This window comes from Carassius gibelio, chromosome B4 (genome assembly GCF_023724105.1).
Source record: "Carassius gibelio isolate Cgi1373 ecotype wild population from Czech Republic chromosome B4, carGib1.2-hapl.c, whole genome shotgun sequence".
NCBI lineage: Eukaryota > Metazoa > Chordata > Actinopteri > Cypriniformes > Cyprinidae > Carassius > Carassius gibelio.
This window is the reverse complement of record NC_068399.1, coordinates 19,001,965-19,018,566: the sequence shown is the minus strand read 5'-3', so window position 1 is coordinate 19,018,566 and position 16,602 is coordinate 19,001,965. Positions and strand designations below refer to the sequence as shown.

The 16,602-nt window shown below is 38.2% G+C and overlaps 1 protein-coding gene across 1 annotated transcript; it reads left to right on the top strand.

Annotated features, from left to right (window-relative positions):
• The first annotated feature begins 341 nt into the window (after positions 1–341).
• LOC127956976 (NUAK family SNF1-like kinase 1) lies at positions 342–14,408 on the top strand. The gene is made up of 7 exons (XM_052555311.1): positions 342–870; positions 4,607–4,727; positions 6,689–6,840; positions 8,614–8,679; positions 8,759–8,878; positions 10,943–11,075; positions 11,164–14,408. Exons 1-7 carry the CDS (start codon positions 637–639, stop codon positions 12,198–12,200), a joined length of 1,863 nt encoding a protein of 620 aa, XP_052411271.1. The 5' UTR covers positions 342–636; the 3' UTR covers positions 12,201–14,408.
• The last annotated feature ends 2,194 nt before the right edge of the window (positions 14,409–16,602 follow it).

Genomic DNA, 16,602 nt, shown 5'->3' with positions numbered 1-16,602 from the left:
TTGCGCTACTCAGTTGAATCCTGTTTTTAATTATTGTTATATTGTAATCATGTTAACTATAAATTGCTGCAAAACACACGCATATCACATGCAACTGGAAATGCTTTAGCCCTAGAAATGTATAGTTATTCGTCATGACAATAAAGCACATTAAATGGAAGCATAATTGAGGGACAGTGAAGAAGGGAAAGCATTGACCAAACCTAATAAAATACAATTAAGTGTTCTCCATTACGCCATCATGCCATTATTCCATTAGGAGAGAGAGAGAGAGAGAGACCTGCACTTATAACTCCGCCTCCGGCTTCATCCAGGCTGCATTCTTTATTCCTGTAGTCTTTACTCTGGAGAAAAGGGAAGAGAAGGGGAGGAGGAACACGCACCGGGGTAGTGGGAGTGGGATGGACGGGTAAAGCATGGAGTCGCGCATATTTGAGCTGCCAGAAGCGAGACGAGCACTTCACCGATGAATGACTGACGGGTCGCTCTTCTCAGACGCCCCGTACAAATCCCAATCCTCATTCATTTGATTAACTAACGACTGAACACCGAGTTCGGGATATTTCTGAGTTTCTTTAACGGCTGAGCGCCGATCCTAAGACTGATCGAGCATCTGGACACATCGCCGAGGAAACCATGGAGACGGAATCATCCCCGTTATCGAGTAACGGAGCGAATGAAAGTGAGCCTCTACCGGTGGACTATCCCGGAGGAGAGATGCCAGCCTCTCTTGCTGTACGGAGAGGCTCCAGCGTGAAGAAACATCACCACAAACACAACCTGAAGCACCGCTACGAGCTGCTCGAAACCCTCGGGAGAGGAACATATGGAAAAGTGAAGAAAGCCATAGAGAGGCACACTGGACGAGCGGTGAGTTGACCAACATGCAATAAAAAAAAAAAGCTATTTAAAAGCTCAAGAGATCTTATGAAGATTTTAGATAGGTATGATATAGTATATTTGATTTTGGAAGAACTAAATGAGTTTTTCTCATTGTGAAGAACATCTCACTACAAAGAACCTTTTGTGGAATGGAAAGGTTCTATGGATGTTAAAGTTCCATCAATGTCATTAAAGAACCTTTATTTTTAAGAGTGAGCAATGATCACGGAGAAGCAGAAGACAGGTGAATGTTTCTGTTACATCTCATTGTCCTATTGGATCTAAGATCTCGGTTGTAATTATCCTTTCATATGGGAGATGTTGTGTGGGTTTCACCTGATATCAGTTCACCTAATTAAACATTCCTTTGGAAATTTGGTGAAAGTAAATGTGCCTTAAATGACCATCATTACATGCACAATTTCACAGGGCAAGTGCTGTCTTCCGTCCCTCAGTAACGGGGTCAGCTCATTTAGATCATTTAGAATTTGAGCAGGTCAAAGGTTTCAAAGCATGAGAGGTATATTTATGTCGCAAGTAACCTAAGCTCCTTTACGTACCGCTTTGGCCTCACCACCATTGCTAAGAAATGCACAACATCTGTAGAGCAAGATAAGTTGGAAAAACTAGGATAAACCACTTCTGTTTTGGAACTAGGTCAGTGCATTAATCCCGAGACAGATCTGCATCTTGAGTGGGGCAGATATGGACCTAGTGGGTCAGAGCTGTGGGCGAAAAATGTGGCCTGATGTCAACAGCTGCTTGAGCACAGGATGCTCTCAGAGTCACATCCTGGACTTGGTAACCTAATTACTGAAACCACAACGTCCGATTAAACTGAAACAGTAGACAGTGTGGTTCTGTGGAGACCAACACAACTGGTGTTTGTTTGGTGAGGATTTTGGCACCGGTAAAGAACTTTCAAGCATATGCATTTAAAAGTTTTCCCTGCCAACACATGTGAGTGAGCTTTAGTTATTTGCTTTGTTATTTAAATGGGGGTTTGGTGATGGACAAAAAGACATGTAGACATTGTGGGCTGGGGCAGATGATAAAGTAGTATGTACGAACTGAAAAAACTCTGGAGTCGCAGTCCATGCTCATTGTCCGAATGGACAGATGGCTGAATATAGCTAAGCATGACTCATGCTAGTAGCAAAGAAAAGAATTCAGAACTTTGTGGGATGAGTTAAACCAGAACATATATACTGACTGTTTGATTGTGCTTCTTTATAATACATTTTAAGCTGATCTCATATAGGCAATATTTTATACAAACAAGCACTTTATCTTAGGCATAAACCAGGATTTTACCACATCTAAAGGAATATTAGGAATATTACAGGTTCAGTGTTTAAACAGTAACCAAAAAAAAAAACAATCTAAAATAAATTATATATACAGAAGAATTTAGAAGAATATTTTTCATACACTAAAATAATTTTTAAAAGCATATTGTTTACATTGTATGGCTATCATTATGGATTGCTTGCTCCATTTAAATGAAAAATAATTTTGTCAACAAGGGTTGTGTTGAATTTCAGTTTTTTTTTTTTTGTTTTTTTGCTTTTTTTTTTTAAAGGACACTGACATAGTATGTTATATATGCTAACGTAACATTATGACATAGAAAGATGGAAAAGGCAGAGGAAGTTGAAACAACATATGCAATAACTGGCTTTGTTTTTTTGCTCCTTCATTGTTTAATTTTCTATAACGCATTTTTCCAAAACCTTGTTCCGCACAAGTGCTCCGGTGAGTAAAGGTACTCCCCTTTTCCCCTTTAAACGGCGGACAGGTAAAACAACACAGCTGTTGTGTGAGGCTCAGACAATGGGCTGGTCTATGTCTAGGAGACAATAAGAAGGCTTCAGTTTTAGCCAGGGGTTAGAAAAGAGCAAAGCCTACAGCCAGCTGGCAATGGCATCAAACACAGGCTGGCTTAATGATCTGTAGCCACAGGCTGGGTAACAATACCACTCAACCATGTGCGCTTCCTTCAGAGAGGTCAAAAAATCAGCCTGCATTATGCTTTCACTGTAATTAGGGTAAAGTTTGAGAGGATAAGACATTAAATCACATCGTGGCTCTTAACACATGCACTCACACCAGCCTAGTAACAAACACCAGACTGTAACCAGACAGATCATATCCAAGTGCTGCACTATGAGTCTTACATAAGTCACTGATAAGGCTGTAACATTCAATGTATGCATTGTAGATGTCATCTGACAAGAAAACAATACATTGCATAAACACCATTTTGCCCCTAAAAGGCCTGGGTTGGCAGGGTTGTGAACTGCACTGGGTGGACAGGAAGTCAGCTCTGTCAGCGCTACTTCCCCTTCTCCATGTTTTATGAGTCAGTGGAGGAACATGCTTCAAACTTCCTGCAACTTTAGTCCCTCCTCATGAGTCATGACCACTCAGACTTGGCATGGCAGAAATCTTCTCAGCATCCTCAAGCATGCGCATAAAGGATAAGAATTTAAGATATTGAGTAAATTAATTTAGCCACTAAAATTCAATCATATATATGTCGAGATAACATTGCATTATTAAATATATATATATATATATATATGTAAAAATAAAAAAGAGGTTCTTTGAAAGCAGGCTTTAGAGCACTGACACATCTCTGTGATGATGAGCCTGTTTGAGAGCTGGTAAATGGGACGTTTAAAAATAACTCCTGCGGTGCGCCTTCTCCCAAAAAAAAAGCCATTCACCTTCACAGAAACCCATTTTCGCTCAAGGTTAAGCCTCCAGATCTCCAGATCTAGACCATCATTGCCTTTAGCTTACAAAAAAACCTCTCTCTTCAGAACTTTGAAAAAGAAAATGGAAAAAAAGTACTGAGATAAAGTTTAATGCTTTCTATAGGGAATAAAATAATGATATGCATTTTTTAAATTACTATCTACATAGTTCATCATAATTAAAGCATATTAAAAGCATATTACATAATTCGTTTACATAATTTGTATTGTATTTTATCACACTATTTTAAAGATGCTATGTAATTTTACTGTAAAACAGACATTATATTAGTTTTGTTCATAATTTAAATTCATTTTTATTCCATTTATCATTTTTTTTGTCTTTTTTTTTTTTTTTTTTTTTTTTGCATGGGTCTATATTGATTTTAGTTTATTTTAGTACTTCAAGTTAAACTGAATGCAATGATAAATGTTGCCGTATAGCGACTATCTGGAATAAAATAAGTTTAAGTTTTATTACATTTTATTTTAATTACTGTAATGAAAACTTTTTTTGTGTGGTATTTTAGTGTTAGTTAAATGTTACAACCCAAGTCCATGTTTTAACCCCCTATATTAAAGTGCTCTGAAGGTTAAATAAAAAGAGTGCTATTACTACTAGATTTGTTAGTTCGACAAATTTGTGGGTCACCTGACCACCTAAGACAGGAAGTTATTTTCCTGTGAACTCCTTGATACCATAAAAGGGAGTAGGCTCTTCTGTTTCTATGATCTATGACCCCTGAGCCAGGATGCCACTGGAACACAAATATCATCAATCAGAGTTTTTTAACCTTTGACCCTCATCTTCATCAATACTGCTCAATCAAATACTGCTTCTAAACCAGGAATCCATCAATATTTTCTAATTTCTCCAAACGAATCACTAATAGTCCTTTGCCTAAACACTAACATGTTACAAATGGGATTCACATAGTTGATTCTACTTGCTTGCTGCTTTTCAGGTGGCGATTAAATCCATCCGAAAGGAGAAGATTAAAGATGAACAAGACATGGTGCACATCCGCAGAGAGATCGAGATCATGTCTTCTCTCCGCCATCCACACATCATCTCTATATATGAAGGTAGGTCTTTTACATCTACATTTAGTCATTTAGCAGATGCATTTATCCAAAGCGACTTCCAAATGAGGACAATGGAAACAATCAAAATCACCCAAAGAGCAATGATATAGTTCTATAACAATCACATTAATTATATAAGTGCTATAACAAGTCTCAGTTGGCTTATTGTAGTACACTTTTAAAAATTATATAATAAATAAAAAGATATGATAGCATAGATAGAAAACAGATAGAATAGAAAAAGATTTGAAATCTAATGTGTTTTTTATACAACAATAATGTACTGTACATAATGTGGAAATTAATGTTGTTTTTTTTCCCTTAAACCGCATAAACACATTGCGTTAGACCAAATACACAACATAATGTTCTTTTTAGCAACGTCGTATGACCTCTTTAAACATAGTCAACATGTAACCGTGCTTTGTTGCTGCATACAGTGTTTGCTGAGAAACAGATGCTGTTTTGTATCAATTGTAGTATTCCTGGAAGACATACTGTGATAAACTCAGGATTCAGTGTTCGTGCTCAGGCACCGGTGGGTGGAGACTGTCACTGCTGCAGAGATCATGATATCTGCCAAATCCAGCAGATACACTCCATAATGGAGTGTGTCTTGTGTGTGTCTCTCACGGCTAGTTGTAAAACCCTGTCTATGAGATAACACAACTTTACTTAATGTATTCAAAAACCGAGCACACATCACAAGTCTATAAACCCCTTCAACTTTGATTCTCAACATGTGCAAACTCCACACCCTTTGCTGCAGCGTGTGGTTTTTCTCAACATCCAATCATCTCTAGATCAGTTGCCCTCACGTTTTATTTATGTGATCTGACCGCACCCTGCTAGCCCAAGGGTGTTGATCAGGCAACAACGTTGTTGGGGGTGTAAACTCTCCAATGGAGATGGAAGTCATTACAGTCCTGCAATCATCAGCATGTTTGAAATGTCCCACGAATGTAGCTTTGCCTCTTAGAACATAAATCAAAAAAGCATCAAATTAGGCCCTGAATGCAGCGATACTCAAAACAAAGCTGCTTTATCTCCACGCTGACAGAGGGAGACGCCAAGGCTGTGGACTCACGCCATGCTCTCAGCCAGGGGTCATTATTACTGACCCTGGATCAGTCTGAAAGTCAGTTCCAAAACGAAGAGTGCTCAGTCTCCTGTGTCTAATACGGATTAGCCGAGAGGGGTAATTACTCAGTGCTAGCTTCTAGCATTGCTTTGGATGTCTTGAACGTGAACTTAACTGGTTTTCAAAGATTATTCCAACAAGCTCGGTTAGTCCTAGATGGTCAACAGGTGTCCAAATACACATGCTGTTGAGAGTGACTCCAAGAGAGTCAAAGGAAACCCACCTTTCTTGTCTATTCGGTTCACTGACCAACACTGTGACAACCAGCCTCTGGTGGTTAAACAATGAAGGGTCACTATAGAGATGCTCCTGCTGCAAAATAAATCCAAAGATTTACTGAGATCCCATTACTTCCATTGAGATTTGTAAGATAAACCCTTATCTGATCGTCTTTGATGATGGCTATTAGTCTGAAAGCTGCTACTAAGAATACTGTGTTGTGCAAAACATGTACCTTTTCTTAGAACGGTAATGTTTACGCCACCATCCAAGATCACGTACACCAAATCTCGCTTCCTCTCTGCACTTAACACCTGTTAACAGTTGTGGTCTCGCTTGCAAAGACAGCTCCTAATCGCCATGACCCTGACTAAAGCCAGACTCGCTGGCAATTTTGACTCCTACATACTGGCAACCGTCCAACGAAAGCTCGAGCCAGACTGTTAACAGTCAATGACAGAGAGATTTAGCTAGAGAGCCGGATATAATTGAAGTATGCTGTTTTCATTTCCATGCGCCGTCGCTTCAACACGCCAATGCCTATAATGCAATCATGTTGAGTAATCGAATTGACCGCTGTTGTATTTGCTTCTATTCACAGTGTTCGAGAATAAGGATAAGATTGTGATCGTGATGGAATATGCCAGTAAGGGCGAGCTGTACGATTACATCAGCGAGCGCCGAAGGCTCAGCGAAAGGGAGACCAGACACTTCTTCAGACAGATTGTCTCTGCTGTTCATTACTGCCACAAGGTGAGGGTGGCACTGGTGGAGCTGTGTGGGGAGATAAATGAAAAACTCATTTGCTGACCTTCATATCATTCTAAACCTGTTTGACCTTTTCTACCAGGAAACACAAAAGAAGATGTTCTGAAAATTGAGGGGTTTTTGGTCCATATGATGAAAGGTGTAATTTTTGGACCACATTGACTTACATTATGTAGACAAAAACCGTCAAAACATTCTTCTGAATAGCTGTGTGTGTGTGTGTGTTCCATTAAAAAAAACAAGTCTTAAAGGTCATACAGGTTTAAAATAACATACGGGTGAGTAAATGATGGTAGAAGTGTCATTTTTGGTTGGACTATGTATTCATATTGAAGATATGTTAGCAGAGAGCAAATTGAAGACACATACAAAATGTATGCTCTTTCAAACTAGGTGAAAAGCTGAAGACAAAGGTTTTCAAGAAACAATAAAACAGCTAGTTTCAGCCATGGATGATTATTTATACTTAATGTAATAACTGTTTGGTGAAAAAAAAGCCAGTTTGCTGATCTTATTTGGTCTAAGCTGTTTTTTTTTTTTGGGGTGGTTTTAGAGAAATCAAGCTGCTAAACGTTAGCTTGGCCAGTCTATCCAGTTTGGGGACTAGCTTTAACCAGGCAAACTAGCTTATAACTAGGAAAAATGTAAAAATAGGCTCTATTGCATTTCTTGCCTTCAACCTCATGTAGCTAAGGTGCTTTAGCCTTTAACCGTAATTACAATTACATTATAGCACAGTGTCTCTTACCTTAAGGCCTCTCAAACTAAACAACTGCCATCTGTGATCTGTGCAATGTTCTCATGCAGCCGTGCACAAGCTCTCTATAGAGTAAATAAAATGATTTACTGCATGAAGGAGGACTTGACGTGATATGAGAAGGATAAACTAAACTTCCAAGAACGTCTCGATGCGAAAGGTTGTGGAGCCAGAGAGCAGCTGTGTTCTCCTGTCCTGGTGCCAAACCCCTCCTCCTCTCCCATTTTTCCCACTTTCCGAATGTGATATACTTCAAGTTGACCGTTCGCATTGATCCAGCACATATTTATGCATTGTTTGCCCTTTTATGTCACATTTTGGAGCATATTTTTTTCTAGTTTTATAAAGGTTAAGGGTAGGATTAAAGCAGAATATCCCGTTCCTAGATCAGTACAAAGGGTCAGCCGGTACCTGGGGCCGTGTCCGCTGGAAAATGAAACGCCCTGGGGAAATTCAGCCTGGGCTTGGCCTTTGTTTCTATACAGCTGGGCTGATGATGTCATCAACTCAGCTGGGGGATTCCAATGAGGTCGTCCCGGAAAGGAGAGAGGAGATACATACTGTAGATCAGGCCTTTTGACAGTGGATGAAGGAAAATGTCACTTTTCTCTTCCATAAAATATTGCTGTCTTTAAAGAAAAACAGTATATTTATTGTTCATTACAGTGTTTCGTAGGACATCAAATATGTGACCCTAGACCACAAAACCAGTCATAAGTAGCTTGGGTTAATTTGTAGCAATAGACTAACCTATACATTGTATGGGTCAAAATTATGAATTATTTGGATTATTTTTGTACCCTCAGATTCCACTGTTTTCAATAGCTGTATCTCCTATTTTAACAGACCATGCATCAATGGAAAGCTTATTTATTTAAACTTGTGACTGGTTTTGTGGTCCATGGTCACATGTGACAAAACTAAGTGGCAGTATAAAAAGTGATGTTCCTATGATGCCTATAAGTTGATCTAAAATCTATGGTTTTGATGATGTCTTACAGAATGGAGTAGTACACCGAGATCTCAAGCTGGAAAACATCCTCCTGGATGACAACGGTAACATTAAGGTACAGTATGCCCTGATTTTGCTCTAGTGATTTATTACTCAATATCAGCCTGTTCTGACTCGTTTTTTTTAACTTCCAGATTGCAGATTTTGGTTTGTCCAACCTCTACCATAAGGACAAGCTTCTTCAAACATTCTGCGGCAGCCCGCTGTACGCCTCCCCTGAGATTGTGAACGGACGACCGTATAAAGGCCCCGAGGTACATTATGAACTAATATTCTCCAGTTATGCAACCCTACGTTGCCATTTAAGAGGCCTTCATTTTTTAAAACATCCAGGCTAGGAAACACAATCACATATTTCCTGTCTCGAAATGATAAGAGAGAACAAAACACAGATAACAAAGAGAAAGAGAAAGCGTTTCCACTCATGTCTGAGGGAGGTGAGACCACCCCTCATTCCACATCCAAACTCAGTCACTCCCCAAAGCAATCGCTTAACAGGCCAAGTCAGTCAGCATGCCCAACATCCTCCATAATCCAATGAGAAACAAAGACTTTGCCAAAAAGAATGAGGACTAATCTCAAAGCTATTTTCAGGATATCATGCAATCTTATAGACCCTTCAAGGTTGCTAATGCTTGGAGGAATATAACACAGGAAGATAAAAAAAAAACTTTTTTTGTTTTTTATTGTACGATGACACATGCAAGACTTTAAAAGACTTTGGACATTCAATCATACACTCACAGTGATCCCCCTGGTCTCTCAATCATCCTTACATAACTGGAGACCATGGGAAAGGCAGTGTTCATCTTCTTGCTGGTCAGAGATCAGTGGATCTGGGCCAACAATCACAGAGCTCTTCACATCTACTCAGGGTCAGACAGGTCTGGAGTTTGGGGAGTGGACGTTTCCTGCGCTGTAATCAGCCATTGTTTCCCCTCGATACCTTCTCATTCCTGACCTGCACCCTTGGCTAATCAGCAGAGGTGCAGCAGGGTCAGACAAGGTCGGCACAAGAAATGATTAAATAACGGGCAGGAATTATGGTGGCTGTTGCTGCACAGATATATGTGAGATTACCTATTGTTCTCATACATTAGGTGTACAATGACAGCTTGATTAAATGTTCATAAATATAGGTGGGGTTGACTTTGTGGCCCAGGCAGGAAAATAAAATAACACAACCTTTTAATCTATTGCTTAGTGACGACAAGTGTTTACCGGCACATGTTCAACTAGTACAAAGGTTAGCCAGTTTGTGAAGTTGATAAATATGTGTGTATATATATATATATATTTTTTTTTTTTACATATTTATCAACTTCACAAACTATATATATAGGAAAAAAAGAGCATTTTGTTCATAATTTAACTTTTTTAAATAAAAATGTAAAAAAAAAAAAAATACTAAAAAGATAAATGGAATATGTTTTTGAAAAATGTTATGTATTAATGTAAATATATAAATATACTTTGTTATACAGTTGTCTATATAAATTGTAAATACATTACGAATATTTTAATCATTTAAATTAATAATTCACTAAACGTTTATATAAATGTAATGTTTTATAAAACATAGTGCGGTCAAATGATTAATCATGTTTGATCACATCCAAAATAAAAGTTTTTATTTACATAATATTTGTGTGTGTACTGTGTATATTTATTATGTATATATAAATACACGCACATGCATGTATATATTATAGTAAAATATGTTAAGTTTATACAGTTAAAATATTTATCTGTAATATCAATTATATTGTATTGTAATATCCATGTATATAATTATCAATATATAAATGGAAATACATGAAAAAGTTTCTGTACTGTGTGTATTTATATATAAATAATAAATATACACAGTATACACACATGTATTATGTAAACACATTTTTTTATTTTGGATGATCGTGATTAATCGTTCGACAGCACAAATAAAATATAAAATATACATTTTGTAATTACATATTTTAAATATAAAAATGTATATAAATGTATACCTTAATTTTTAATGTATTACAAATAATGATTATATAATATTTAGTTTTGTGTAATTTGACTTAGCTTATAAACTAACATAGTACTTTAAAACATTATCATAGTTTGACTAAAACTTGCAAATTAATCAATATTATTACATTTAAAGGATTTTCATTCATATACAAAAAAAGGCCTAAACAAAAAAAACAGTAATAAAGAACACTGGTGTTTATTTATTTAAATGCAACTTTCATTTTAAATGTTCCATTAACCATTTTCCAAAACTGTATCTCCCAGTGGACCAATTTACCAATGTGCCATTGTTTTGACAGGTTGACAGTTGGGCACTGGGCGTATTACTATACACTCTTGTGTACGGAACAATGCCCTTCGATGGAGGTGACCACCATAGACTCATTCGCCAGATCAGCAACGGAGAATACAGAGAACCGCCACAGTCATCAGGTATGTCTCTTCTCACTAGATATTTCTAAGTCATCTAAGCCCAAATCTCAGTTACGTGACCGAGTTCAAATCTCTCCATCTCATTCAGACGCTCGTGGTTTGATCCGCTGGATGTTGATGGTTAATCCAGATCGCAGGGCTACAGTTGAAGACATTGCAAATCACTGGTGGGTGAACTGGGGCTGGAAGACCAGCGTGTGTGACTGCCAGACGCAAAGGGAGAACAGCTCACCCATGCTGGCCCGCTTCATTGACTGGCAGAACCGCACAGAGGTCCATCCAGGCAAAGTTCAACGCCCAGAGCCTGGTAGCACTAACAATGGCACTAATACAGCCTTGACTCCAGCCCGGCGTCTGAGAAAGTCCATGAAGGAGAATGATGTTGGGATGTGGGGTGTTGCAGAGGAGAAGTCAGGCCTCAAGAGACCAAAGAGCATCCTGAAGACTCGGGCGACCAGTGGAGACCAGCGGTCCCAGAGTCTATGCGAAGTAGAGCTCAGACGGTCCATTTGCTACCAAGATGTCGAGTCCGGCTCGAGTCCAGAGCGAGAAGACACCCTGGGTGGCTCGCCAGCCAAAATGGTGTCTATGTTACCCAAGAAAGGCATTCTGAAAAACAATCAGCAGCGCGAGTCTGGTTATTACTCCTCGCCGGAGCGCAGCGAATCCTCCGAACTGTTAGGGGGTGCTACTGTGCAGCCTCCGAATAGCTCACCAACCAAACGGACTGTTGGGAGGAAAGGTATACTGAAGCGTAATGGGAAATATTCCACACACAGTGCCGTGGGGGTCCATGGAGAGGCCCAGGCAGACTCAAATGGCCCGCGGAGCCAGAGCAGACCCTCCAGCATCTTGTACGAGGAGATGGGTCTTTCCAACATGGCGTTGGACTGGCCACCCGCCTCTCCGAAACCCAACATCCGGGGCTCGCTGTCGGCCGAAGACTTGCTGCAGACGGCGGGGTTCAGGGGCCTTCAGACCGTGGCACCCCTTCATGGTGGAAAGGGTGTCCGTAGCCCTCCTGGTTCCCCTGGAGACAATGGGAGCTTCTCCTTGCTGGGCGATCTGGATGATGTTACCCAGGTGTACCAGAAAGCCCTGGACATTAGCAGCCAGCTAGGCTAGACTTGAACAAAAAGGCGGAGAGACTGGAAGAGTGAAATTTTTTCCCAGCTTGTCGTTCTCATCACAGTGCTGCTGGGTAAATGTTTACAGGTCGAGAAGCGGGACATTTCAAATCTCCATTCACCAACTCTCGTTGATGAGCATTTCTCATGATATTCTCGTTTTAGACTCGACAGTCGAGGGGGAACAACGGAAGCACTTTAAATCGGCTGTTCTCCGAGTTGCAGCACGTAATGACCGGAATTGGAATTGTGTTGAAGTTACTGTATTTATCTGCCCTTCATGGTTTGGACATTTTGGAAACACCAAGGCAATTGCATAGTTTATGGGAGAGCGTTTTCATCGATACAGTTCATGCATTATGAAAAGTGTTAGATAAAGGCCATTTGAACATGTGTATAATAAATTATCATTGTATAATACCAGCAATTTCAGTGAAGTACATACACAGCAGTACATCAGTAATGCTAAGACTTAAAGGAAAGGAATGTTTTTGAGAATTTGAAAAGACATACAGGTGTAGGTTTATTACACACAAAAAAATAGAGGAGCATTTTGTCTTTATTAGGGTATCTTTTGTAAATAGATTTGATTAAACCTACAGAAAAGTACCAAAAGATACTACAGTACCACCAAGGTTTATTTTATTTTTTCAACATGTATCATGGTACTACAATTATATTGTTGGGGGAAAATGCTAATTTATTATTATTATAATAAAATAAAAAGAATCCATTAACTTTGGCAGCCCTAAAATACTACAAACAAAGACTACCATTTAATTTAGAAAAGAAAAGAAAACTAAACAAATGTGAAAATTCTAAATACAATGAAAATCAACGTTCTAATAACTCTGCCTTAGAGTATAATATTAATTTTAGCATGTACTATGGTATATATCAAAGTGCGGTGATATTACCTTTTCTGTACCATGGTACTTTTTTTGAAAGGAAAGTAATAATAAAAAAAAAAAAAAAACACTGAGAGGATATCATGATCTCAGAGCTCATTTTAACCTGTTGTGACAGAGGCAGAACCATGCAAATGTTGACGTATCTCTGAGATCAGCTAGAGAGCAACTAGTGCAACACAAAGGACAGGAAAGGGTAAAGGTCAAAGGTGGCATCAGTGTTATGATACCGTACATTCTCTCTCACACAGACACGCACACACAATGCTAGTGCACACGGCCAATTATATGAGCTCCCTGAAGCATGAAAGTGTGGAAAGACAAGCTTTGACCTACGGTGTAAATCTGGTCCAGAAATGACCTGCGTTTCAACAGCACAGGGCTTTAAAGACAGGAAAGAGATGCCAAACTATTCTTTTTAGAAGGTGGAGTGTTAAAAGACACATATTCTTAAGGCAGTAGATTATAGAAATAAAGATTAAGATGGAAAAGGTTTCACTTAAAAAACGGCAATCAAAAGGTCACGTCTCGAGCCGTAAAATTGTCAGGAAGTGGTATATAGTGTGCATGTGCAATTGTTTTATTGTTCAACATAAAATGGCATGTCAAGATAAAATGCAGATACTATGCCATTTTTTTCCGTTACATTCATTTTTGGTTATTCCTCTAGTTTAATTTCCTAAATTGCTCACACAGGCTTTCAAAACATTGGTTGCATGAGGCATTTTTACTGTGGGTTCAGTGTGAACTATAATAGTCTGGCTTTAAACTTTGAGTATGTGCTCAATATTAAAAAACTGCATTAAGATATACATTACAAGGCATTTCTGTCAACCTAGGCGTCAATGTGGCAGTTTTATATGAAGTACATTGTAACCATTTAAATATATATAATAAAATTAACTGGAAAAAAAATGTTTATCCTATAGGATATCTGTTATAGTTCATTGAGAAAACTTGACTGGATATACTACATATTTAAATTGTGTTATTTAATGTGTCTTGTATTATATTCTGTATGTTGCCATGGCTTTGTTACTTTGTACATTTTTTTTTTTACTCTTGACTTACGATTGTCGATTTGTGCCTTCATTGACATAAGATTGTCCTAATAATGTTATTCTCAGTTTAAATATTTTGCAGTATTGTGTAAGTGTTTTTAAATAGGCATCCACGGAAAAGAAGTTTGTCTGTATGGTTTGTTATGAGCACAGTTAGGGGGTGTTTTAAACCTTGTGCTGTTTGTGCTCAGTGCAAAACATTGTCACTTCTTTTAATAAATGTCTCGATCTAGATAAGACGTGTGTGTCTCCACTCATTCCATTAAATGTAGAACACAATGTACTTATAAAAGTTTAAAGCCTCTCACTCAACAAACCAGGATAGGATTAGGGCTTTAAATAAATAAGTGTTATAATTCATTTTATTACAAAAATTGCTGGTCTCAAAGGCTGTGCAATGTTGTATTGCAGCTTGGTGACCTTGTCATATCATTCCACATGTGTGTTTTTTTTTTTTTGTTTGGTTTTCTCAGCCCACATGATCGCAGTGCAATGCAAGCGCATATTTCACAAAGTAATGCATTTACTTCTCACGTGAATTTTTTCCAAAACAACTACATCCCTCATATACATCAGTGTAAAAATAATTGTAGCATGAATAGCCAATCCCAACTTTGACTTTGCTTTACAATAGAAATTATTCTTAATAAAATTCTGTCACAAACATGCATTTCATATACTGTAAATATACACTATTATTTAAAATGTTGGCTTTTTGGGAAGATGTTTTAAAAGAAGCTGCTGTATTTTTTGATTTTTGGAAAATACAATAATAAAGGCAATATTGTGAAACAATACTACAAATTAAAGAGGTTTTCTACTAATATATATTTTTAAAATGTAATTTTGTTGGCAAAGCTGAATTTTCAGAAGGATTACTCCAGTCTTCAATGGCACATGATTCTTCAGAAATTATTATAATATGCTGATTTGCTGCTTAATATTGTTGTAGAAACCGGGATACAAATAATATATTTTTTTAATAGTGTAAAAATATACTTTTTAAATAGCTAATATAAATTGCACGTACTCTAGAATGAAGAAAACATTTTCATATTTTTTTTCCAAAACTACACTACTACCTAAAAGTAAAAATACAATAAAATACAATACAATAAAATACACAAATATAAATCACATATAGAAGGAATAAAGAAAAAAGGCTAACATTACATATATATATATATATATATATATATATATATATATATATATATTTCCCCCACAAAGAACAACTGTAAAAATGCACTCGTTTCCAAAACAACCAAAAAAAGTCTCAGCTGATGATTTGCTGAGGATTTGAGAGTGGAAAAGCAAGCACAAGCCTGTATTTAGAAGCCTAGGCTAGACTAGGCTGAAGACTGGGCTGTCTCTTCATATGGCAGGAAAAATAATCAACAACCATCGGAGCACAGTTTGTGTGATTGTTTTAGTGGACACTCACCCTGACACATGGTGTGAAACTCATTATTTATGTCCTAATGCCTCCCATCTGTGACTAAGTAGGTGTGTGCATGTTTGTGTTTGCGCGATTGTGCAAGAATCTGTGAAAAATCTTCCATGTCGGCACCTCCTCAAAATACAAACACACGTCCCATAAATCTCAACTAATTTTAGCTCAGCGTCTGCCCACAGTTTGCATCAATGCATGAGCAGCTCTGGAAGTCTAGGCTACTTGTCTCTCAGGAATTTCTGGCCTTTGCGCAACAACCACTACAAAGCCACAGAAAGAAAAGGGGAAAAGGGATGGAAAAAAGAAAGACGAATACACAAAAAGGTGAAAGTGCTTCCCATCAGACAGCTGATGTCAAAGCCTCACTTTGAATCCTGACCGCATGGAAACCAAGGCACAGCACAGAATTATGCAAAACGAAGGCCAAGAAGAGCAGAGATTCACTCTTTTTCCCGTTTCTTTTTGTGAAAATGTTTTGATGTTTAGGTTTGTGTGTGGTCCAACTAAACAGAACGTCTAAATCCAAATAGGCCGTAACAGGATAGCTTTCTCTTTCCTGAAGGAAGAAAAGCCTTTTCTCTCATTCCAGAGAGTGCTCAACCCATCTGGTCTTGATTGAAAACAACCCCCTTTTGTTTTCAAGGAGGTACCTTGAATCACTGCAGCATGATCAAAGATAGATGTCCATTATTGCTGAATTAGGACGGGCTTACTATTTTAACACAAACCTTAATCACTGGAAACAAGAACCTTGGGAAAACTGTTCTCAGATCAGCCATGACGCCTGACAATCATCGACACCCAGCCGTCTATCTGAAACCTCATAAACCCTGTCCTGTTAGGTGAGAAGAATGGTGGGGGGACTTCATAAGTGCTTCCATCCTTTCACCTATCCCATAATCCCCTCTCCCTCTGTCTGCTTTCACACCAATAGCAAAGCCCGCCAAATATTTTTCCTCAAGGTTCCTCTCATTCTTT

Excerpts from the sequence above, each read along its gene's own strand:
- LOC127956976 (XM_052555311.1), top strand. The coding sequence starts at position 637 with ATGGAGACGGAATCATCCCCGTTATCGAGTAACGGAGCGAATGAAAGT. Across the intron at positions 8,680-8,758 it reads ATGACAACGGTAACATTAAG|ATTGCAGATTTTGGTTTGTC; the intron begins GTACAGTATGCC and ends TTTAACTTCCAG. Across the intron at positions 11,076-11,163 it reads AGAACCGCCACAGTCATCAG|ACGCTCGTGGTTTGATCCGC; the intron begins GTATGTCTCTTC and ends CATCTCATTCAG.